Source organism: Ptychodera flava, chromosome 10 (genome assembly GCF_041260155.1).
Source record: "Ptychodera flava strain L36383 chromosome 10, AS_Pfla_20210202, whole genome shotgun sequence".
Taxonomy (NCBI): domain Eukaryota; kingdom Metazoa; phylum Hemichordata; class Enteropneusta; family Ptychoderidae; genus Ptychodera; species Ptychodera flava.
Genome location: NC_091937.1, coordinates 16,058,370 through 16,083,525, shown reverse-complemented (window position 1 = coordinate 16,083,525; position 25,156 = coordinate 16,058,370). Strand labels below are relative to the sequence as shown.

The window sequence follows — 25,156 nt, the reverse complement described above, 5'->3', positions numbered from 1 at the left end:
TGGCATTTTCATGGCGCCATTTTGACAAAATGTCTTGCAGAGACTACCACACCGTACTGGTTGAAACCTTTACAACATCGTGGCATTCCACAATAATTAGCGGGTAGAAAATAATCCTTCATTTTGAGGTTTTCCGTTTGTTTGAGACGGTGTGCATGGAAGTTGCTTGAAATCGTGGAATTTCGTCACGCGTATTTAAAAGACTGGTCATTGGTTTGCATTTGTAGGTTACGTCAAAAGCGTACAGTATAGTAATGCTGACGCGCAGATAAGTAAAAGGTGGCCGACAAGCTAGTTTTATACCATATATGGAATATGCAAATTTGCCGTGACCGAGCCAGTATTATTAATTTGTATAATACTGTCTTCCTTGTTATCTGCTACGGTAGTAACTCATTTCTCCAAGATTTTCCCAATGTCTTACACAAATGTTCATACATCTAGCGGCTGTTAACACCGCGGTATTATTGATTGTAACAACAGGATCTCAATGATAACGTGCTTTACTTAGAAAACGGACACTATCCAGAAATACGAGCTTGTTTTGGAAGCGTTGAGAAAAACAACATGTATTTGTTTGTTATGTTTGGAAGACATTAAGAAACATGAACATAGTCTAAATTTCATGAATGAACATGAGAATTTCACATGATTGTTTTGTAATGTGTAAGTAATGTATATTAATAATAGCATGTAAATCGTACCTTGTAATTATTTCAATAGTTGTGTTGACGTTTATGATTGGATGAATTATTTTATCTTTAATTCATATATAATGCTTGTTGATTAAAGCCATGCCCATAAGGCATTATTTGAAACCCGCGTTTGGACAATTATATACGAAATTGGACAGGACGAGCGACGCTCTCGCTTTAATACTTAAAGACACACCTAGAGATGGGACACGCTGTATCTTGGCGGTGGTATCTGTAAGCTTGTCTACACAGAAATAAATTCTGTGTAGTCGAAACGAACTTTACGCATTCTTGAAGTCCAAGTGCAATACTTAGAATGAAGAAGATCCCGACTACCTCTTTGCAAAGCAAACGAGTAATGTACTATCAATTAATCCAGAGAGTCACACATTACATCGATAAATCACACTTGACCTGACAACATTGTCCGTGGTCTTCTGCAAATTTATTTCAACAAAAGAAAACAACACATTTACATAAATACTGGAACCGGAAAGAAAAATAGATGTACGAAATTATATGTATGACAATTTTATCATTTGCCCGGTTACATTGTTACATGAATTTCATGGTGGTTCGTAAAAACATTCTGATATGTCTGAAAAAGTAAATGGAAAATGTAATGAGCGTATATATATAAATCTATACGTAGTTATTTATTCGTTTATAATGGAAAAATTTAATGAGGAGAACAAACAACGGTATATTTCGCCTGAAGGGTAACTTTATCCGCCCAGATGGATCGATACTAAACATTGATAATGCGCAGACTGTCGGTGTTTGTCACAGTTGTCAGTTAATTTATTGTGACTTAATTATCAAGCAGGATATCTTTGGCTAATTGTCACAGCTGTGGTTCAAGAAATTCAACTGGAAGGTAACGGAAACGAGTAGTATTTTGTTCCTTGCAGGAAAAAAATCTAAAGTTAAGAGTTGGATGTTGAGGTGATGGTAGTTAGGAACAATGCAGCATTGCGGTCTCATCTGACAAGTTTGCGCTTGCACTTGTTCACCAGATCTTTAAATTTACTGGTGTGATATTGAACTAACCTAGTCTTGAAATAATATCTGGAAAATACATGACTTTCAAAGCTGATTGCTGCCAGAATCATTATTGTGAAAGCCCCTTCTTATAAAAATGTTTACATATTTATCCACTTGTGGTAAGTTTTGTTAACTGTCACTGTCAATGGATGATTCCAAGATTATTTTTCATTCTGGGTGTAGGCCTACTAAGTATTACATACCGCGCTTATGATGATTCGCCAAAACCGTTTCACAGAGTTTTAAAAACCAGCTATATTGCAAACATTTTCGCCTTTGAGGAAGAATCGAGAATCCTAAATCGCCCTATCGACATCTATCTTTGTGTCTTGTTAAGTGGTGTGGGAGAGTAAGACTTGTACACTGACCGTTCTTAGAAATACACCCAGTCATTATGAAGACAATCTGTTAATATAATCTCGAAGGTGAAGAAGGTGTTTACAGGTCAGAGAGTAGCACATTTAGCAAAACTGTCAAAGGAGATCATTTTGGCCAGAAGGTGCCAATCATGAATGTGCCAAAGTTAATTCAGCGCATGCGCATATGAAGCGTACGGAGTAACGTCGGAAACGATATCGCTGTGACTAACGTGCCATCACAATCTTCATATCGTTACATATGGTTCAGCCTTTTGTCACAGTTTGGCTGATTTGTGATAGATTCTCCTTACCAGTTACATATAACTTAATGAATCTGTTGTCAACGCTGCATAGGATTGGGGTATTTTCTGCGTGATTCAAAGTAAACACAAATGGAACTAATTTGGGATAATTTGATGGCGAAGTAATGTCTATTTGATCTGCAAATGTAAGCTCATCTGCTTTTCTTTTTAAGTTACGCACTTTTTCTTATAAATAATTTGTAATATCGCAATAGAGCACCTAACATTTTTGAGAAATTTGAAAAATATGAAAATCCAATTATCCCAAATTAGTTCCAATCGTGTTCATAAGAAGGTATTACGTATATGATCCATAGGATGGGGTTACGGACTCACGCTCTCAGGACTGGGAGTTCGAGATTTGGGTATTGTGTTGTTCCCTTGAGCGGGACACTCTACTATCATTGTTTCATTTGATAGTGGGTGATGAGTATCTCATCCTGTAAATAGACTTTTGCCCTTTGTGTGATGTGGCAAATGAAAAAAGCATTTAATGGTGACATCTCTCCAGCTTTCACATTGCGTATGGCACTTCTCAATATTCGAATCCACCTTCTCAAAATTAGACCTTTTTTCCCAGATTTCGGCTAACACTGATACTCCCCGGAAAGTATTCAAGTCGAACGTTCTTTCTTGATGTCAAGGTTACTGGATTTAAAATATCATACCAATCTTTCTATACCCCTGAGAATAAAAAATCCTTTTGAAGCCAAGGTAGACAAAGAGTTTAACAAGCGCCATTGTTTCAAACACAGGAAATTCTATTACTTATTAAAACGTTTATTCTCAAAACACAAGACATCTGGAATGGGGCTGTAAGAACACTTTTCATTTGCTATCGGCTTTCAGGAGGAAAGTGCTCGAATTTTGTGAGTTTTGCTCACGGGCTCCATGGACACTAGTAATACAAATCCAGTCGAATAAGCGGAAAATCCCACTGATTGCCGAATCACAGGGGAAAACGTTTGCTGTTCGGAAATACAGATGTTTAAAAACAGGTCTTTGCACTCAGTTAACCGGTCGTTAACGGTTGAGCCGATGCGGTGACCTGATCATTACAGATTTTCATTTCTCGTCACAGCAGATACAGGAAATCTGTCATATCCCACGAGCAGAACATTTAAATAGTATAAATAAGACCCACATGTAATTAAACATCTAGATAAGTACAAAGACAGTAACCCTTTCATAAATGCCGCCTTCTTGCTCCTTCTACAAAGTTTACGATTGCTTAATATTCGTTTTAGCGCCCAGGAACCTGGATTTGATCGGAGCGTCGTGCATGTACAAGCGTTACTGACATCGATAAATTTAAATATGAAAATATTTCGACATATGAACATTAAAAAGGATAAAAATGTAAGACATAAATTGAACAAGATTTATTTCGATAATTTCGCCGTCAACGCAGATAAAACTCGAGTTAGCCATTTATTTGTGATATGCCCATGGACTGGTAATTTCCTTGTCGGGATGCCAGTATGATCACGATATGATTTCAGAATACCAGGACTTTTTTTGTCGTTACATTTGGTCAGAAAACCATAAAACCCGGTGAATGTTGTTTCAAAAATGTAAATTTGTTACACCACACGCATAACACTACTGACGTTTCAAGTCCAATATTTTTCGTATCAACTGGATGAGATCGAGACGCAATTTTGACTTTATTTCTTCGGGGTCAACAGTCTCCAAAACCTCTTCATTCACTTCCTGGAATAAAGGAAATCATTATGAATGAACAAATGGAAATCAATGATAATATGTGAAACATCCTGTGTGCACAGTAAGTTAGACAGATTCAGCATTCAGAAGTACAACAGACACGCATGCATGCATGCATACACACATACATACATATATCCATGCATACATACATACATACATACATACATACATACATACATACATACATACATACATACATACATACATACATACATACATACATACATACATACATACATACATACAAACAGACAGACAGAGTCAGACAGGCAGACAGACAGACAGACAGATAGACAGACATAGACAGATAGACACACACACAGGCAGACACAGACAGACAGACAGACTTGTAGGTAGCGGTACGTGGTGATGGGTTGGTGGAATAATAAATGGATTGAGTTAGTAACGAAACTTTTGAACGATTTCTTTGTCTCCTTTTTGCGAGTTTTCGGTAGCAGCTCTTCGTCATGGTAAATATCATTCTTGGATTATTGTGACTTGTCTTTAATATTTTTGTTGTTTAATAAGTAGACTGGAAATAGGCAATGAGCCTATATTAACCTATATGTATCTTTTTATCACTTAATAGAAGTTTCTGATAGTAACATAACATTTCTGTAAGAAAAAGGGAAATTCAAATATGGTGGCAGGTCGAGAAGAGGAGATAAAAAGGTAAAAAGAAAATGACAACTGTCAACTATAGTGCCTAAGAATTTGCTATACATATGTTATATTTAAAACAGGCCTGCCCATTTTTTTATCTCTTATTAGGAAATCTCTGTCAATTTGACATAAAAATTGGAATTTCTATTTGGCATTGTCGCAAAGATAAAAATCGAACAAAGATTGGCCGACTGCTTTACAGAGAAATATTGATTCAAAACATTATTGAATTGGTTATTCATTCATTCATTCATTTGTTCGTTCGTTTGTTTGTTTGTTTGTTTGTTTGTTTGTTTGTTTGTTTGTTTTGCTATTTGTTTGTTATTTGTTTGTCCGTTGTTCGCTCAAGGTTACTGCACCAGAGCTTACATCTTCAATGACGTCATCGTTTTCAGGCATTTCTTCTTCGGACATTTCTTCCTCTAGTGCGTCAATTTCTTCTTCCTCCTCGTCCTCCTCCTCATCGGATATATCATCGTTCACCTCTGAGATACTGCCAGAATCTTCATCCACGTCGTTTTCTCCCGTCGACTCATCGAAATCAGACTCTGGTTCTTTAGGCGAGTCGGGCAACTCCTTAATTTCTTGCAAGAAGTTATCCCAGAAATGGCCATCATCTTCGTCGCTGTAATCGTCCGCGGTTAAGTCTTCCTCCTCCTGATCGCCCTCATAATCTAAGACGTTGTCATTCGGTAAATCGAGTGCGCCTTCCTCTTCAAGAACCTCGTTTAAGAAAGGTGCGTCGTAACCTTTTCTTTTTCCCTCTGAAATCAGCTTGCCGTACATGCTGTAGCCGGCATAGGGGCCAACAAGACCCCATATAGGTTCGGCTCGTCTGTTCACGGTGTCATCTAGGTAAGTTCCTAAGCGCAAGTCGCTGGAAGGGTCAAATCCTTCTAAGAAATCTCCCCATGTCCGGCCCGTATCCAGAAACGGTGGTCGGTAACCGCCGTCATCGGCGACCCGCGCTTCCTGCTCTTCTGGCAAGTACACATCATCCGATTCTTCCTGCTCGTCCGCATCGCTCCGCCGTTTCAAAATGCTCTGCAGATTATCCCAGTTGAAATTTTGAAATTCTTTGTCAGCGAACCCCTTCTTATTGACGACATCCTCGTCGGATACTCCCGATGATTTCGCGAAGGCACGGTTCGTCCTCGAGTACTTGAAATCACCCCAGCTGTCGCCATGTTTCCGTTTCAGCCCTGAAAAGCCGATGGGTAGGCCTTCATCAAGGATGTACTGATCATCTTTGTTGAAACCTTTGAGGAAAGGGATGAAGAAATCTGTCAGAATTCTAAGTCAATTAATCGTTCAAACAAAGGCCTATAATTCGGTTAAATATGAAGTCCAAATAACACAGATGAAGTCCAAATAATATAATAATGCAAATATAACAGTAAAACTAGTCAGCTCTCTTTAAATGTCGACGTTTAAAAATTCAAAAGACTTTACAGAATCTATGAATGTAGTTAAATTGGAAAGTTTCATGACAGTAGCTTGCGTGTATGTATGTATGTATGTATGTATGTATGTATGTATGTATGTATGTATGTATGTATGTATGTATGTATGTATGTATGTATGATTGTATGTATGATTGTATGTATGTATGATTGTATGTATGTATGTATGATTGTATGTATGTATGTATGTATGTATGTATGTATGTATGTATGTATGTATGTATGTATGTATGTATGTATGTATGTATGTATGTATGTATGTATGTATGTATGTATGTATGTATGTATGTATGTATGTATGTATGTATGTATGTATGTATGTATGTATGTATGTATGTATGTATGTATGTATGTATGTATGTATGTATGTATGTATGTATGTATGTATGTATGTATGTATGTATGTATGTATGTATGTATGTATGTATGTATGTATGTATGTATGTATGTATGTATGTGTGTGTGTCTGTCTGTCTGTCTGTCTGTCTGTCTGTCTGTCTGTCTGTCTGTCTGTCTGTCTGTCTATCTATCTATCTATCTATCTATCTACTGTACGTAGTTTATGAAAGTTTATATGAAAATCAAGACTAGCCCCAAGGTAAGTGATTCACGCAAATGCTACAGCAATCATCACACAATCCCTAATCTAGATGATGGGTTTTATATATGTCAAAGGAAACAAGTTGAGGCAATATTTCTTACTAGACCGTCTCCTGAGTCCTGGCAAATTACTTTCGTCTGTGACGTAATACCTCCAGAAATGATCTGTTTGAGTGGCCCTCTTCAAAGGTTGGAGATTTTGTTCGTCAGTCGTTTCCTCTTCTATATTTGACAAGTCTGACAGAAATTTGTTCAGATATTCTTTGTAGAGGGCAGGATAAATCATCTTGAACAGCCTCTTGTAAACTCCTTGGAGGAACTCCGGATCGTGCCAAAGCTCATACTCGTTGGCGGGAAACATATCCTGGTTGTCAAATTTGTATTTGTGTCGACTAAGCAACTCCCCTTTCTGTTGCCAGTCCTCATACCCGAGTCTTTCTTGATCACGCTGCGTTAGCCCGACGGGTTCATAGCTGTTACCTTTACAAGAAATAAAAGATTACGTTAAACTTTAGATTGAAATGTACGGATTGACTGTGTTTCTTAAAGGAAGAGGTCGTCGGAACTGCGCTCAAAGGTTGTACATGGCACCCATAAGACAAAAGTAAACACTCCATCCAAGACACTTTGGCGATTGATGAAAGTTAAAGCATGTTTGTTATAATGTACATCGACACATTTAAATGTTACAGCTATGCAAGCTTGAAAAACATTGTTTGTGAACAGGAAAGTTGCACAGGCGCAATTCCTACGACCCCTCCCGTTAATAAATTACATTGAACCAAGCGAAATTTAAAGCACTGTCATGAAAGTTTTTGCAAGTTCCAGACGGTTGTAATGAATTCTAAGCCTCTTTCTTCTCCAAACACATGCGTTCTCGAAGCGTCCTATAGTTTTTGTTGTGAATTGCCATCGGTCAAAGGAACTATAAAGTTCAGATCCAGACTGAATTCGCAATAATAACATATAGATTTATATCGCATGCCCGCGGACGAAAGGTAAAAGATATGAAGATTGTGTTGCAAGCTCAGCTCCTGCAGGTAAAGCCACATTGTTACAGGCTCTTACATGGTAAAAATTATATCACACTAGTATGGAAACTTGTTATGTGACAAGCCTGTAAAATACTCCTCATTTCTTGTTAAACTGGAAATAATAATGAGGATGTTAATGTGGTAGCTTTTCAAGATTCTTAAGACAATCTGCATTACACTGTAAATATCTTTTGCAACAATTAAGCGCTGATCGATGAAACTTTGAAACGTAAACATTCGGGGCTTTTTCGTTCAAGTGTATATCGTTAGACCCTTAAATAGTCTATTTTGGATCGTAACTTTTCAAATGATGGCAAGTATTATGTTCCCCCTGCACTGATTGCTACGGGAATCGAGTGAGAACTCCTGACGCACTTTACATGTCAAAGGTCAGTGACCTCAGCTACGCCAATTACTGAAGAATTATCCTTCATCATCGAACTTTAGATTAACAGCGAAATTGCCTGTCCTCAATTAAATTTTGATAAACTAATAAAGTTCTTGTTTTACGTTCCCGTGGCCTGGCCGTCAGCCCTTTCTGAGAAAATCGTGCTTTCTTTAGCTGATCTAGACACCCAGTTACAAGAACTTTGGAATGCCTATACTTGTTTAGCATAATTGCATTTGCATGAAATGCCGGTTAACTTATTTAAGGTGGTGTAAGCCTCGAACTTGGAAGACTTGATGATTTGATCAAACTTTCCGTTGAGAAACCTAAACAATTTCCTCTCGAAATGAAGAACAAGAAATCAGGGGTCACCGTGTAACGTTTTGTATTAGGGAAATAAAATACCCAATATTTCTCGACACTTGAAATTCAAAATGGCCGTCGTCTCTGTGTTAAGTCAACGTGTAAATGTATGTTTTCGGTATACCTGATATGCTCCTACTAACCCCCATACTCTTTCGCATTTACTCAAATACTCCTGAAATTTACCAGTGTTTTCCCAACAAACAAAACATACCAAACATAGTACCATATTTTTCGGAGGAGTGGTACAAGAAACACATTTTTATCTTGGACTATGAAGAGATGAAGGAGAAAGCGGGTAAATATTTTTTCATGTTGTTTATTTAAGGTTGCATGCGCCTCGAAAGCGAAAGACTTAAAACATTTGCTCAAACTTTCCTCAATGAAACGTTAAACCATTCTCTTATCATTTTAAGAATAAAACTCAGGGGTCACCGTGCAAAGGTTGGAACGAGCGAAATAAATTTGCGAGATTTTAAATTCAAAATGGCCGCCATTCCTGTGTTAACTCTATGGGGAAAAATTAAATTTTGGATTTTTAAAAACTAAGACGGTGAAAGTTTTTCTTTCTCCAAGAGCTTTAAAATGAGCCCCCACAAGTGGTAGATCAGAAAAGAATCGTAGAAATTCGAGAGTCCGACTCTCTGTCCCCGAGGCGTGTTCTACCTTAAAGCCATCTCCAGTTGAGACTTTTGTGAAGTGGCATACATATCCCAATAACACCATTATTTCATAATTTGAACGTGTCGCGAAAAGTTATGCTCTTCATGTCTTATAGCAAAAACGTTTATCCTACCTTATGAAGACAAAAACCTCACACTCAATACGTCACACAAATTATATAATAACTGCGAAGACACACTGTAGATCTGATCGAGAATGTAGTCGATATCACAATTCATATTATGGGTCATTTTCTTAATTTGTTTACCGACCCATTCCCTTTTATCTGACGCCCACATCGCGTTGCAAAAAGTCTTATCTTCAGGCGCGGTATGTGACATTTCGACATTTTGATACTGAGGAGGCTTAGATCGCGTCTGGAAAAATAGCGCTTCAATTCGGGTTGACCGCGATATGAACTAGAAAATAAAACCGAATATTGAAGGGATGGACCATTAGACCCGGGGAGGGGAGGGTGGTCAAAAATGCAAATCAAAAATCTGCTGGGCAAAAATCGCAATTTTTTTCCTAATCCCGCTGATATTTGCATGTAACGTTTAACCTGAAGAGGCCAGCCGAAATAAATTTTGTGAATTTGGAAAGAAACTGTGAGAGTATGCATAATCTACAAAGTCTTGAACGCTTATTTTTCAAGGTTTAAAACGCCAAAAATAATACGTGTACAAATCCTGGCCCGCACCCTACCAATCACCGTCAAACCCCTGCCGCCGCCCGATATATATCTGATCGGCAAATCCTGCATGAAACTTTACGACAGGAAACAGGAAAAAAAACTTTGCTGAAAATTATCAAAATAGATCATAGAAAAATCATGAAAGTTGATAGAATAGCTGAGACACTCCTCGTGAGCACTGCACCATGACAAATACTCTGATTGATGTTATCCAGAAACTGTGTATCAAATCAGAGCGCCTTGATTCAACCATAAAATGCGGCAATCTTTCAAATCGTTGCAAACAGTCTGTCTTGCACAAATCTCGGATAGGTGAGATTCTGACGTGCTCGGTAGAACAGTTACCCGGCAATCAGCAAATTCACATGTGTAGAAAAGTTTTGCGGTCAACATTCTGACGTCAAAATTTCAATCAGTGTCAGATTATTCAATCTTCGTAGATCTGTGTTACAGATCATTAAGCAAAAGGAAGAGACAAAATGGCTTCACTTAGAATTCAAATGCACATTAAACAGAAAGCTGATATGATTCCCGGTATTCTGATAAAGTGTCTATATGTAAGTGGAGTGTGTGTGTTTAACATAACGCCGGAGATTAGCGACTGTTAGAACTGCGTAAAAATCAGGAAAGTGCCTCATTTGCTGCCATTGTCGTTAAATGATCGTCTGCAGAATTCTGAAACTACACACGCACACGCGCGCGCACAATTTCTCAATTTCTACGAATCAACCATGGGAAATTTAAAGCGGCTGTCAAAATTTGTCATTGTCAGAAAAGGAACTCGCCAATTCTCGCAGATAAGAGGCGCTTTGAAAGCTATAACCGTCCGTCACTTTCGATTGTCGTAACCTCCCCGCGTTTATTTGCAAAGAGCACTGAAAACGTACAGCTGTGCGGATAATGTCACATGCGCTTCACGATTTTATCCCGCCAGTTCCCCATGACAACCGACGAAGTCAAACAGATTGCTGGCTATTCTTTATGCAGTACACGAACGGTATGATTATGATTAAGATGGGCGTTAACAACTTTAAGGTCGCCATAATCAAATATTATCATATATATGACTACCACAAGAATATTACCACAAAATCATTTTGTTCTGACAAATAAACAGATAAGTTGAAGCAGTTGTTGTTAGAGATCTAAACCCATTTATCTAATAAAAATCGCTCCTCCCTCGAAAAAGTCATTCGGAGAATCTCTATCCGATCAAGATAACTGCTCAGGGTTATTACTTTAACCCTATGAGTCTTGTAATTTTTCCACCAAAATTTCGGTGCAATGTTTTTGTCAATTTTTAAGAAAGAATTTTACGTAATTTTGTTATAATTTTAGACCATATTGACATAACTCTTCTTGTGCTACAGTTTTTGATCAAAGTTTTGTGAAAAATCTAGAAAAACTTGTCTGAATCTGAAAAAACAATTGGCTGGATTATTTTTTATAAAGGAGACAAAAACTGACGTTGGTATTCAAAGGATTAATTTTCATATAACATTAAAAACGTTGAATGTGCAGGTCAAGGGGCCTATCAGATGAAGAGCTTTAATAAACATCACTTCAGTCGCGAAGTAACGGTCGAGAATAAAATAAGCTGCTTAAACACCCACCGGTTCACTACCTTATCGTACCTGTCCTGTCTCCTTGAAACACAAAGAAGGTCGCTCTTCCCTTTCACGGCACCGCCAAGCCCCACGGACTTCAGAGACACGCGCGATTGTGCACGCCCTACCAAGCGTCTGGAGACGCTAGGCGATTGCCCGGCTCGTCATTAGAAACGTGCCCAGCGGTAAAACATGCATATGATGAAAATGTCCAACAGAGAAACTAATGATCTTAGGGAAACAATAACCTTGCTTCTACAAGTGACATTTCTCTGTTAGCTTTCGGTAAGCCACGGCATTAAAACCTAAGTGTGATATTTTTACTCTAGGCAGAAAAGTATTCCCTATGATCCTACAAAGATTCCTTTAATAAGCGAGATCATACCTAAACCAAGGCCATAAACGGCAATCCTAAAACGCATGAAAAAGACTGCTTTATACCCCTTTTCAGGGACTTCAATGGCTATGCAACTGCACCTTTTTCCTATGTGCATCGTGGCGTTCTGAAGTTCATTCCCTCTTGTTATAAGCGCTGGCACTGCTCATAAACCCTCCGCGCTAGTGTGAGAGGTGACTGGAAATAGAGTTCATTCGCCCACAGTTGAGGGACCGTGATTCGCCTGACTATCATTTGGCGCGTGATGGCAGGGAGGAAACACGTGTTACAGGGACAGCAGCTGAGCGTTGCCAATCATGGCATCGTGTATCATGCAGTGTTATTGTTGACAAACAAAGTCTACTTCAGACGAAAGTTAAGTTGACAACAGTAGCGACGGACATTAGGCCTACACGCACGCAGGCTATGTTGGAAACTTGACCATTCGGCATTTCAACAACGTTGCAGGAGTTGAAGTAATTTACAAGCAGAAAACTATTGGAAAACTACAAGATCATAGACAATTGACCTTTAATATATTATTCAATTTAATTATGAAAGGTGAGCATGACCTTCACCAAAGTTCAAAAGTGAGTCACAATTGAGCAAAATATGATGACGTAACTCCTTATATCAAATGTTAACATGAAGTAACATGTATTTCGGAGTACAGGTTTCATGGTTGATTCCTACTGTCTGCGCAATGCCATTGTTGATATGCAAAATTTACTGTTTATCACAAACTCTGAAGAGACTTATTCAAATTGCTCATATAAAAAGCGCAACATAGATATTTTATCACCACAGATTTTATAATTGAAACTTTGAAAATCTTATGTAAACAGATCAGACTTCGTGCTGCAATGATAAACAGGCTCAAAAAGACGAAGTTTATCTGAATTTCTCTCAGCAGCGGCCAATGATCGATGCCGTATTTTGGTAATAAACCAATCGCGATCATAATTTTTTTCCCTTGCAATACGCATCACGAACACGAAGCATTCCCCAAAACCTTTTTTAATCGTGCATTATCATCCTCTGGGTCGTCAAAGAGATTGTAACATTATCCCAATTAAGGATCATTTTCCCCTACTTTGCGTAGCCTTTGCTATCTACATAGAGTATTCTGCAACATCCATGGTTTTCCATTGTTGAAGTATCTTATTATTATCTTCATAATTGGGGATTGGCAAATCCAGGTACAATAGTCAGTCAGGAAAATGAACTGAACGAGGTGCACAAAGTAATCGGGGTTTTACGCTAATTGTCAAATTTCCAATTATCTTCCCGGCGACCGATTTCTTTTGCCGGAAGATAAGTAAATCTGGCCTGGTTCTATTTCCGCACCTTGGTAACTATAAAAATTTGTCAGTTTCGTTTTTTTTCTCTTTCCTTGAACGAACAAAAGAGACATTCGTCTCCTCGGGGAAAAGAACGAAAACTCGTTCAGGAGGTCGGTGCGCACTTCTTTCCATCGTTCGCGCACAGTCACGCGAAATAGATGAAAATGTCGATAATTGCTCAAACTTAGACATTAGTTATGTAAAAGAGAGGAAACAGGCTAACTGAACACAAGCGCGTCATTTTCATCGGCGAGGAGTCGAGACGGCATCATTGGTGTTATGAGCCACGGTAAACCAGGCTTAGGCATCACATCTGACAATTATTCTCTGAATTACAGCTGTAACAAACATTGTACATGGCAGACAAATTATAACCGAGTCAAACCAATCACCACACACTTGGCTGACAACACCGTGTAAACAACTAGGTCCAAGGGTATTGTAATGTAATCAAGGCATTTGAGGTTTTTTTTAGGCAAGACGTTGCGTCCCAAAACGACAGGTCCCTATTAGTGGTTGATCGATAACAACTGAATCTAGTTGATTGAAGTGTTGAAGTAGTGTTTTGTACAACGTCAATAGTCACGTTTTATGTCTTTATAACCAGTCACGTGACCAACACTTTTATTTCTCAGCCTACTATCAAAGTCAAATAGTACTTGGAAACAATAAGATGTTATTGCTGGCGTGTTTGTTTGTCTTGTGTGTGTCTGTGTTTGAGATAGAGAGACAGATAGACAGACAGAGAGGCAGACAGACAGACGGACGGACAGACAGACGGACAGATAGACGGACAGACAGACAGACAGACAGACGGATGGATAGACGGATAGACAGACGGACAGAGCGATAGACAGACAGACAGACAGACAGACAGACAGACAGACAGACAGACAGATAGACAGACAGACAGACAGAAACATGCTTAGTGCAGGCAAATGGAGTCGCTGCATTTGGAGTGAATAATGAAAACGGTTGAAGTATGCAGTCACTAGATGTCAGATCAATCGGATGATGAGAGAAAGATGAGAGGGTATGAAGTAATGACGAATATGAATTGTGTCCAAATAATCTCAAGGTCAAGTTAGCTGCTCGTTACTGAACAAACGAAACGGCTGCGTCTGTAGTTTCTAATGCTGATTCAAATGAGTGAATTTTGACATGTACGAGCAGGGCTAGAACCAGAGTCTTGCTATAATTTCACACGTACTAATTTCACATGTACAACCCTTACTAACAACGGTGATAAAAAATCCCCGAGGATAAAGCTTGCCAATACTTGGAGACTTACAAAACAAACATGAATTCCAGCTGACCTTTGCGGATGCTACTCCAAGTTATCTGATATGACCAATCAAAACCAATCAATCTGACAGAAGAGTAGAATCTAACTTCTCATACAGTCATATTATTCGTGTTGTCGCTGATTTGTGAAAGTTTGGTTATGACTCGGCAATAATATCAGAGGTTATTAAAATACAAGTAGAGAGGCGGGCAAACTTTGTGAAACGCAAATTAGAGATAAGTTTCACAGACATACCGAAATCTTTTTCGTAGAGATCACGCAGAACTTCCCTCGCGTTCTGGCCATAGTTGGTTTCGGGAAAAGGTGCGCTGAACACGTATACTACTGAGACTGCTTGCACTGTCATCCAAACCATCCAGCGTGGTAAGGCCGCCATTCTTAAAACACCTATAATGAGATCGAAAAGACGAGCATAGGTGGTTATAGGTTGAATGGAACTGTAGGTGTATGCAAATTTCAGCGTTTCCCCCTCGAAGCAACACCCTCGGCTTATTGCTGTCGCCAGGAAGTGACGTCCCGCGCGTGACGCACGCGTAGGATATGCAAATGAAACAACCCTGCCTCCCGGTGGGATCGTTTTCTGGTTCTGCGGAAGATTTCAAATGATGCCGTTTACAGCTCAACTGTGGCCGGAGAGAGACGCGGTTAGGAGGCGAGAATTATGAGCATTGCTGTAGAATCGACACCAATCGATTTTGGAGAGTCTCTCCAGTCGTTAACGGCTAACTTTAGCTTCCGCTGTGTCCCATTAAATCGATTACAGGAGAGAACAAAATTACTCCTTGTAAACATAGCTATAAGGGAATTATCGGCTAACCAGTTATTTTTGGCAATCGTCGAAAAAAGATTACTAAATTTTAACACTTTCAACGATGCATCTATCTATCTATCTATCTATCTATCTATCTATCTATCTATCTATCTATCTATCTGTCTTTCTGTCTGTCTATCTGTCTGTCTGTCTACCTGTCTGTCTATACCTGTCTGTTTGTATGTTTGACTGTCTTCTGTTTGCCTGTCTGTCAACCAATCAATCAATCAATCAATATATAAATCTATAAATATATATATATATATATATATATATATATATATATATATATATATATATATATATATATATATATATATATATATATATATAGTTACATGTACTGATGGATGGATGGATGGATGGATGGATGTTTACAGGGGGATGATGATGTTAATGACCATGATCATGATCATGAATTGGTTGTTCTCAATTTTAATCTTATTTCCGGAATTCAAGCAATACACCAGTGATTTGACAGGACACAATTATCTAGTTGTTTCACAGATCTACCCTCATTTGTGCATCCATATGTTTCCTATAATTTTCTTGAGTCGAGTTCTCTCCGGAGTGAGTTGACATGTTTACTGTATTAGTGTGAGCCCGGTATAGGATGATTTCTTTTGCAGGCAGATTTTCAAACTGAAGTGAATATCTTTAAATGTGTAAATCTCATGAAAACAGAACTACCGGAAATTTTACAGGATGCCCTAAATTTGAGTTAAAAGGTTTCATCAAAAGGTCAGAGAATGATATGTTTCTATAAATTACTTTATTGTTTAACTTTCTGTAGTTTCTGACTGTTTTTATATTTGTGAATAGGCCGCAGGCCTTTAAACGCAATAAACCCTACTATACATCTAGGTTGTTATAAATAGAATCCAGTCATCATAATGCAAGACTCAAAGAGTAACCTGCATCTATCTCTGCCCCAGTGCTACGTTGTCAAGCGTTTTGCAATAGAGAAAGGAGAAATGGAAAGAAGTGGTTGAAGAGGCTGCTCTACAGAGGTAACCGATAGATGAGACGGGGACACACAGACGGAAGGGCGTCAGAGAGAGGCTGAATGAACTCAAGGCGGGCACAAAGAGACACAGACGTTCGCGAGAAAAACGTCAATTTACTGATACAATAAAAAGGCCAGATTGTACACATGTGTGATTTAATTCCTTCAAGTCGCGTCGCCTTCGGCAAAATGAGACATTGTACATCTTGAGACAGACAATGATGGCTTGTGCTTGAGCAGTTTTTCAAAAACAACATCTTAACATTTCGCGACGTCAGCGAAAATAGAAAACAGGCCGTGTGTTTCTAAACTTGGATATCGAATGGAGTGACTGTCAACACAGTACATTTTAAAATGGCAGGATTGACAGATATGGATGAATTACTTCCTGACTGAATAATCGACAGCATCCCCCACATTAGCCCACTTGTATGGAACTACGTTGTTTTGACATTTTTCAAAATGTAACTGCAACAGAACACAATACAAACTTTGTGTTTTAAGTGAAAATGTTGTTCTTGTAGAACAAATAGGACGATAAGTAGTTTTATGACGTAACAAAGATCGATCATATATGCATCTAGATACCGTTCAGTCCATATCACATAAGGTAAATGACTTATTTCTCTCTCTCTCTCTCTCTCTCTCTCTCTCTCTCTCTCTCTCTCTCTCCTCACAGATATTCACATAATGAATGTGTCGTTTGTGTGTTCAGTCAAGAGAAAGGGGAGACGACCAAAACATGCCCGTTCGATGAAACGATTCGACTTGTCGGTCTTTCGGCGTTAATATATATTTACAACCCGGTAAGCGCCGGTCGTTAATGGCTACTTTTTTGTTTCTGTTGTTGTCTCCTCAATAAATTTCTGGAGATTTACAGTAACGTGAAATAAAGAAATATCGCTCGCAGCTAACACCCGAGGTCGAAAAATTGGAAATGGGAAATTAGTCACGTGTTCTTGAGTAATGCTCAAGGAACCTAAATGATCTCAATGTTTATGATCTTAATATTTTAGAGACGTCAACTTGCGTGGACGTAAGGATGTAAATTAACTTTATTAGATGCAAATTAGTTTGACGTTTCTTGAGTAGTCATCGCATGGTGCGTGAAGGAAAAATGGAAATCGCTGCTTGAATCCTATGAAAAATACTCATGTCCTTGTGTCGGCAAAAGCTATAAGCAGCCATCGACGTACTCGCGTGATCACAAAGACTGGATCATGTCACCTTTGGCTTATAATCACAGTCCCCCTCTTTGATGGCAATTCTCTCTGGTAGCCTGACCATCAGACGCTGTTCGGCTGTTTAATGTCGGATCAAAAGAATAGTTAGAGGGCAACCTTGTAGGAAAGACCTTCTGTTTATTTTAATCCAGCCCTATTCAAAGCAATGGAATTACAATTGCACGTTTTATCAGTTCAATTCCAACGTTTGTGTGGCGCTTGCAACTTTAAGAAGATCAACGATAACAAACGCAAGTTCTGTGGGCGAGCTGTTTTGCCATGCGCAATACACGCCAACAATTTGCGTAACAAACAGTTACATTATCACTCTTTGCGTTTCCAACAACCCTCTCTTGCTCGTTTTATCACTTTTTTCACCGTGTGTCCCAGAATGCATTTGTCAAGCGTTCTCTCCGCTGAAGAAACAGTGCTAACACGATTTTGTCTTTCTGTCTGATAAAATCTTGAAAGCACGGCACTATTCAAGCTATAGGTGGCATTATCTTCCTAAAGAAAAATTGCAACACATCCGATTTTCTCGTCAAGTTTAAAGAAAGATGGGGTGAATAAGAATGCAATGTCTTATCGCTTGCAGTGTTGCTTATGGCGTTAGCACACTGTCAGTGGGTTGTTAAATAAACGGCTGAAATGCGCCGTCTTGTTCCGCTCAACGGTAATAACTATCGTCATGTCGTCAACCCTCGGCATATTTTTATTCAGTTTGATATCCACTTTCCAGAAAATTCCACAGAGGTCAGTTGTCTTTCGATGTTTCTCGATTCATGTACGTCAATGGGCACTTCCGTGTGTGTAGAAGGTTCTAAATGCGCCTTCGCCGTTTTCCGTTAATCGGAAATCGAGTATTTGTACGAAGCGACTTCATTTTTCATTCTGGCGGGTTCTCTTTGTGAATCACACAGGCGTACTGTTAACCAATAGGTTTCATAATCGTCGCACATCATCAAGGGCCATGAAAGCAGAGTGTATCGCCGTCAGTGTCTCGCTGTTCGATATATGACTGTATGCGGTTGTGAAAAAAAAAACATACTTGAAATGTGAGATTTCATCTAATACCTGTCGGCGTACAGTTCAGCCCCATTTCGTTGTAAATGTCAGGAGAGTTGTTTCTTTTGGAAACTTTTACTGAAGAAAAAAACTTTCCGGGCAAGTCTAATACTTTTTCATCGGCCATTCACATATAAGAACCAAGAAAAAACAACAATAGAAACAATGATAGAAAACCAACATCCGTATCGTATTGGCCGGAAAACACGCTGTCCCCTGTATGTGCAGGTGAAACGAGTCTTTTTAGGCTACACGGCATTCTCCATCCCTACCTCCAACCGACACCTCTGTCTCTGTCTGTCTGTCTGTCTGTCTGTCTCTCTCTCTCTCTCTCTGTCTCTGTCTCTGTCTCTGTCTCTCTCTGTCTCTCTCTCTCTCTCTCTCTCTCTCTCTCTCTCTCTCTCTCTCTCTCTCTCTCTCTTCTCTCTCTCTCTCTCTCTCTCTCTCTCTCTCTCCTCTCTCTCTCTCCTCTCTCTCTCTCTCTCTCTCTCTCTCTCTCTCTCTCTCTTTCCCCAGGCATGCAGTGGTTCTCAACAAGGTAGGACCTAAAATTTTGACTGTTTCTACCGGGGGAGTGTGAGATTTTAGGCTAGGCATCCTGTCGTCAATTTTTCTCGACCTATATGGGAAAGATACCGCGTTAGCGGTCCAGGGAAATATATACTTCTCTAGCTGAGGTAACTTGTACTTTGTACTATGAGCTGCCATTTGCAAATTTTGCGCTGAAATGTAAAGGCGTCGAGACTCAGGACACAGTGCCTTCATTGACAGCTCATAGCGGCATCATTCGATGCACGATTACACGAGCCTAATGTCACCCTCCAGGACTTTTCTCGCGCACTGAACATTCAAGAAGTGCTTCGGGTAGACGTCACTCGGACCGTGTCACCCTAAACTGAGTTATCACAAGGCCGGAACATCGAGGAAGACCCTTGGGAGACCTATTTGACCGACGGGCAGGCAGTTTATCATGTGTAACGGCAGAGCCACGTAGCTCCACACTTGAGGCTATGTCATTACGCCGTACAAGCTGATGCCTACATGCAAAAAGTCCTCTGCAGAATACATCTACTGCAGCTTAATGCCTGTTTAAAACTCTTTATCCTCCCGCTTTTAGTATTTTTAGAAAATCTTATGCAATCTTAATGGGGCGATTGGTCTGAGAAAGCCGCGTGGCTCTCACACGATCACTGCCTAACACTCCTGTCGTAAATTCAGACTTAACTTCTGTCGTTGCATCCATTTACATGCACAGGTTAGAACACGATTGGAACTAATTTGGGAGAATTGGATCTTTCGATTTTTCAAATTTATTAAAAGTGCTAGTTGCCATTGAAGTTGCAGTGTTACCAGTTGCCCAAAAGAACAAATGTACTGCTTAAAAAGAAAAGCAGGCGAGCTTACATTTGCAGTTTAAACCAACTTTACTACACTATCCAATTATCCCAAATCCGTTCCAATCGTGTTTACGGTGGTTTCGAAGAGAATCGGTGAAAATTGACTGCATTTCCTGGTACGCATGTACAGTTTTGATGCGACTTTGGACATAAAAGTTGGTCGAGCGTCCTATTTGCACGAGTTTCACATGTCAGGACAAACGTAGCCGAGTTCTGTTAGGATAATAGAATCTAATTTAACAATTTATTACAACAGTTTGTCTTAATTCATTTGCTTTGAGAAAACTACAGTTGAGTTTAACCTGGAGCGCACTGCTTAAATCAAAGTGTCGGTCGTGCCGGCTCCGTCGAGAATGCAATTTAAACTTGTTATCGAGACCGATTGGTTTTCAGACTGATTATAATGTTGGAAAAAACTCTACCCGCGGATACACGCACAGGTCAGCGGATTCTGTCTCAGTTGCCTGTTTGAAAGGTCAATTTCTGGTGAGCCTCCAGCGCGCCATACTGAGAATAGCGAACCGGCCGGCTATCGTTTGCTTGCCTCGTTTCAATTTGACCAGTACAAATTGTTGCTGCCTTTGGATACAAAACTTCAAAACATCTGTTTTCAAGCGAAATATGAAACTTTGAAAAACAAAATCGACTTTTTTGACGATATTTAAGTTCACTTCGTTTCACATGAAACTTTCGGCATAGTGATGAACTGTTAAAGCTATTTCGTTTCACATATTTCACACTAACAACTAATGTTTTCTCCGTGTTACTATAACTGTAGCTTATGTAGGTTTGTCACTAAATGTATGCAAAAGGCTTCATTGCTGGTATAAACATGTATTATGTAAATACTACATCACAAGATACCATTAAAGGTGCAGATTCAAAAGGTACATAGTGACATCTGAGGTCATGTGACCAGTATTTTCAGGAAGTAAAATCTCACCAAACCACAGTTCATAGATAGCTAAAATTTCTATTCTGTAGTGCGCACCTCGAAATGGAAAGACAATTTTTTTCTCAAAGTTTCCTTTAGGAATTTTCAAAGATATTCTTACCAAATCAAAATAAAAATAAGTTGTCATCGTGCAAATCTTGGTACTAGAGAAACAAATTACCCATCATTTACCGATATTTGAAATTCAAAATGGCCGCCATCCCTGGGTTAACTCTATAGAGAAAAAAATGAATTTTCGATTTTCACAAAACTAAGATGGTGTAGAGTTTGCTTACTTAAAGAGCTTTAAAATGAGCCCCAATAAGCGATCTATCAGAAAAGTATTGCAAAAATTTGAGAGTCAGAATATCTGTTCCAAAGGCTACCAACACCCATACATATCACAAATACTGTGTCGAATGTTTCATTTTGTCTGGCCAGTTATATTGTCCTGTTTTGGCAGCTGCAAATTACCGGTGCGCCAAAGGATGTTCTGTAGGTATGTCATTTCTTACATGGGAGGCTTCCTGTTGATTAACCCATGTGCAAGCAGATGACAGTAATTTCGCACCATGGCCATCTATATGCCACAGGAAACCTTACAGAAAATAACACGACGTCGGCAGATATTGAGAAAATGTTGACCAATTTTTTCTATACGCCCCACCGATCACAGTAATTAATATTCACTATATACTGTTGAAACCAAATCGATTAAAAAGTCCGGAAAATCATTAAAACATCACCGTGATATAACAAAAGACGTGTAATCAATGCCCCTGTCCGCTGTCATCGATACATCCGGCTTTCAGAGCGGAGTTATTAATAACCTTGTACACACAATAGTACACTTTGTAAGAATGAAATATGGTGTAATGGATGATAAGACCTAAATATTGAGTCTAGGCTGTCTCAAGCAATCGGTATGTACGTCTTGTTCAAGAGAGAAGTCGACATAGAAACGGACAGCGACCAGTCAAACACAACAGTTACTATGCTATTTAGACAGTTTGTAAAAAAACATTCGGTTCTCCAAAAGCTATCCCTCATAGTCGGGTGAAATATCTTTATCATGTGACCTTATTACAATATCAAGGTTCTTCATGCAATAAATATTCTTGGAATGCAGTGAAATTGACATTGATTATAGGTTACCTTATCTCAAATCGAATTAAAAAATAATCTCTCTCTGTCTGTCTATGTCCGTCTCCGTCGCCTTGTCTTTTTCTATCTATCCGTGAGTGTATGAGTGTGTCTGTTTATCTGTCCCTCTGTCTGTCTTTCTCAGTCTTCCCGTCCGTCTGTTGGTCTGTCTGCCTTTCTGTGTCTGTTGGTCTGTCTGTCTGCCTGTCTGTCTGTCTGTCTCTGTCTGTCTCTCTCTCTGTCTCTCTCTCTCTCTCTCTCTCTCTCTCTCTCTCTCTCTCTCTCTCTCTCTCTCTCACGCACACGTTACTATCGGGCAGTTGTGATAGTGAGGAAATAAAAATATAACACAACTTTGCAACACATTGTAGGTATTGATTTCCTCGTCACTTCGAAAAGTTATAACTTAAGCGTGTAGTCACGCACAGCAAAGCAAACACAAGCGCCTTCATGCATGAACTGCGCGTTTAGTTAGCTAGTTAGCTTCCTGTTCAGGGTTGCTAATTAATTCGATATCAGAGTGAATGAAATCAATCTGGATTTAAGCAAACGACGCAATACATATTAGTCAAAACCACTTTTGACAATTTGATCCTTCTGATGACAATACTGATTGCTTGAGCCTAATTCTCTATTTAAAGATTACCGTTAAGCGGGTGTTTTTAATTCACAAATGAATTTCACAAAAAATGAAGATATCTTGATTGATCGTTTCTTTCTAATATTGCACAGTATTCACTCATGAGAGCTTATCTACTATACAAATTGCCAACGTAAAAAACATGTAAATACGACGCATTCAAATCTGTCAAGTGTTTCAAATGTAAACGATACACTTTGCCGTTTTCTACCCACACGAATATATCATCTCCCTTTGCCATTTTGAAATTTGTCTTATTGCATTGGCAATTAACGTAAGATATGAGGAATGCCTAACACTTGAAGATAAGTGTCTTCAATATCACTCAACCAACGCCACGTAAGTGTCATAGAATGTGTGATACAGGACTATACTGGAATTTTGAGCAATTTAGAGTGACGGTATATGGCAGGAGAGCTTTCGATGCAAGGGAGGGGTGTTTCTCGTCCAGTGAACACCAGTGGTCCCTTCGTACATACGTTTGTGTCTTACGTTTACAAGTTTCCACTTTACTTCACAATGCGATTTTAATGGTGACACAGATAGGTACGGTTTTTACATCCCTATTCAGTTTAAGGTAGATCGTGCCTTGGGGACAGATCTTCGGACTCTCAAACTTTTACAATTTTTTTCTGGTCTACCACTTGTGGGAGCTCATTTTGAAGCTCTTGGAGAAAGAAAAACTTTCACTGGCTAAGTTTTTCGAAAATCGAAAATTTCATTTTTTTTCTCCACAGAATTAACACAGGGATGGCGGCCATTTTGAATTTCAAATATCGGTAAATCTTGGGTAATTTGTTTCTCCAATACTAAAATTTGCACGGTGACCTCTGATTTTTATTCTCGATTTTGAAAGAGTCAGGTTGAAAGATTCATTAAGGAAACGTAGGATTGACACAAAAATTTAAGTCTTTCAATTTCGAGGCGCATACTACCTTAAAATGATAATAATTTCGATTTGAAAAAAAACCAAAACTTTTTGATCTATCTTTAGATACGTTTTTTGTTTTTGTTTTGGTTTTTTGGTTTTGGTTTTTTGGTTTTGGTTTTTTGTTGTTTTTTGAGCAGGGCGCAAGAAGAACATTGTTAGCACTGATATGTAAGGTTAAAGCTCTTTAAACAATTTATTGAGATATTGTATTCAATCCTACGTTTTAGAGAAATAAATAAACACTGAAATATTAGCACCTATAAGACCCAGGTACGTGTGTTATCCCTACCGTCAACTTTGATTATCACATTTCGAAAGGGACAGTCACACGAGTTCTGTTAAAATAACATCATTAAGCATTCACCGATCTAATGGACAAAGGTGAATCGAACTGCCAGCTTTGTCGACAGTTTTTGCGTCACTGTAATCTTCTTTAAGCGATTGACGTGAGAGGAAATTAAAACGAAGAGTATACATACGTGAGCATATGTACACTTAAAATCCGATTTCATAAATATCAGGCTATTGTTTATACATGCAGAAAGAATGTTACAAAACTCAAACTACGGAATTGCGTAATTTCCTGATGTTATAACCTTTGAATTACGTTAAATATCAAGTTTTATTTCACTCAACAGAAACTTCACACATGAACGTCCCACTTACAGTAGATATTTCGATAGATGTGTGACAAATCTCGCTAAGTAGCCTTAGCTGAGCCCTGTAATTCCCGTGTTTTCCCACACCTAGATGTGGTTGGCAAGATAAGACAAGAATTTCAAAGTAATGTTTGATCAATGAGATTTGGAACATATGTTATACTGTTTACATCGTTGCGTTGAGATTGATTGATTGCTCTGCCCAAGTCTTGTACACCTTTGGATGTTGTGCGTTTGTCCAGTGATGGTATAATTTGTTTTGGAGTAGATGACTCAGATGGAGACGTGGGAGATAATGCGTCATGGGCAGGACAAAAAAACAATTCAATTGACTTTACATCCCTGCTATCACGTGATGAAATGTGACGTCGTTATGAAAAGCTACTGATTCATTTCTTGATATTTATGAAATTTAATAGTAATCTAAGTGGAAAGTACATATCATCGTTTTGGGAGGATTTCACTCTTAATAAATGAGCGAAACCTAAAATACATGGGCAGGTAATATACCTAAATATATGAGCGGGGTATATATATATATATATATATATATATATATATATATATATATATATATATATATATATATATATATATATATATATATATATATATATATATATAATATATATATACTTGCTTCAATTCACTTACGGGCACACGACCACAATATCTCTCTGAACTTCTACATCAATACATTCCAAAAAGACAACTCCGCT

General features: G+C 38.7%; 1 protein-coding gene across 2 annotated transcripts in view; it reads right to left on the bottom strand.

Moving 5' to 3' along the window:
- Positions 1-1,098: 1,098 nt before the first annotated feature.
- LOC139142118 (uncharacterized protein PF3D7_1120000-like) overlaps positions 1,099-25,156 on the bottom strand; it is an 81,220-nt gene continuing 57,162 nt past the window's right edge. Inside the window, exons 2-6 of one of the 2 annotated variants that reach the window (XR_011554301.1) lie at positions 14,863-15,015; positions 6,957-7,334; positions 5,161-6,050; positions 2,703-4,113; positions 1,099-2,620 (exon numbers count right to left, since the gene is read on the bottom strand). Coding sequence is in view for 1 of the 2 variants with exons in the window: in XM_070711947.1 (XP_070568048.1) it covers positions 4,003-4,113; positions 5,161-6,050; positions 6,957-7,334; positions 14,863-15,004 (1,521 nt within the window). In the remaining variant the exon portion in view is untranslated. Of the gene's footprint in view, positions 4,114-5,160; positions 6,051-6,956; positions 7,335-14,862; positions 15,016-25,156 lie in introns of both variants that reach the window. The other variant, XM_070711947.1, reaches the window with a different exon arrangement.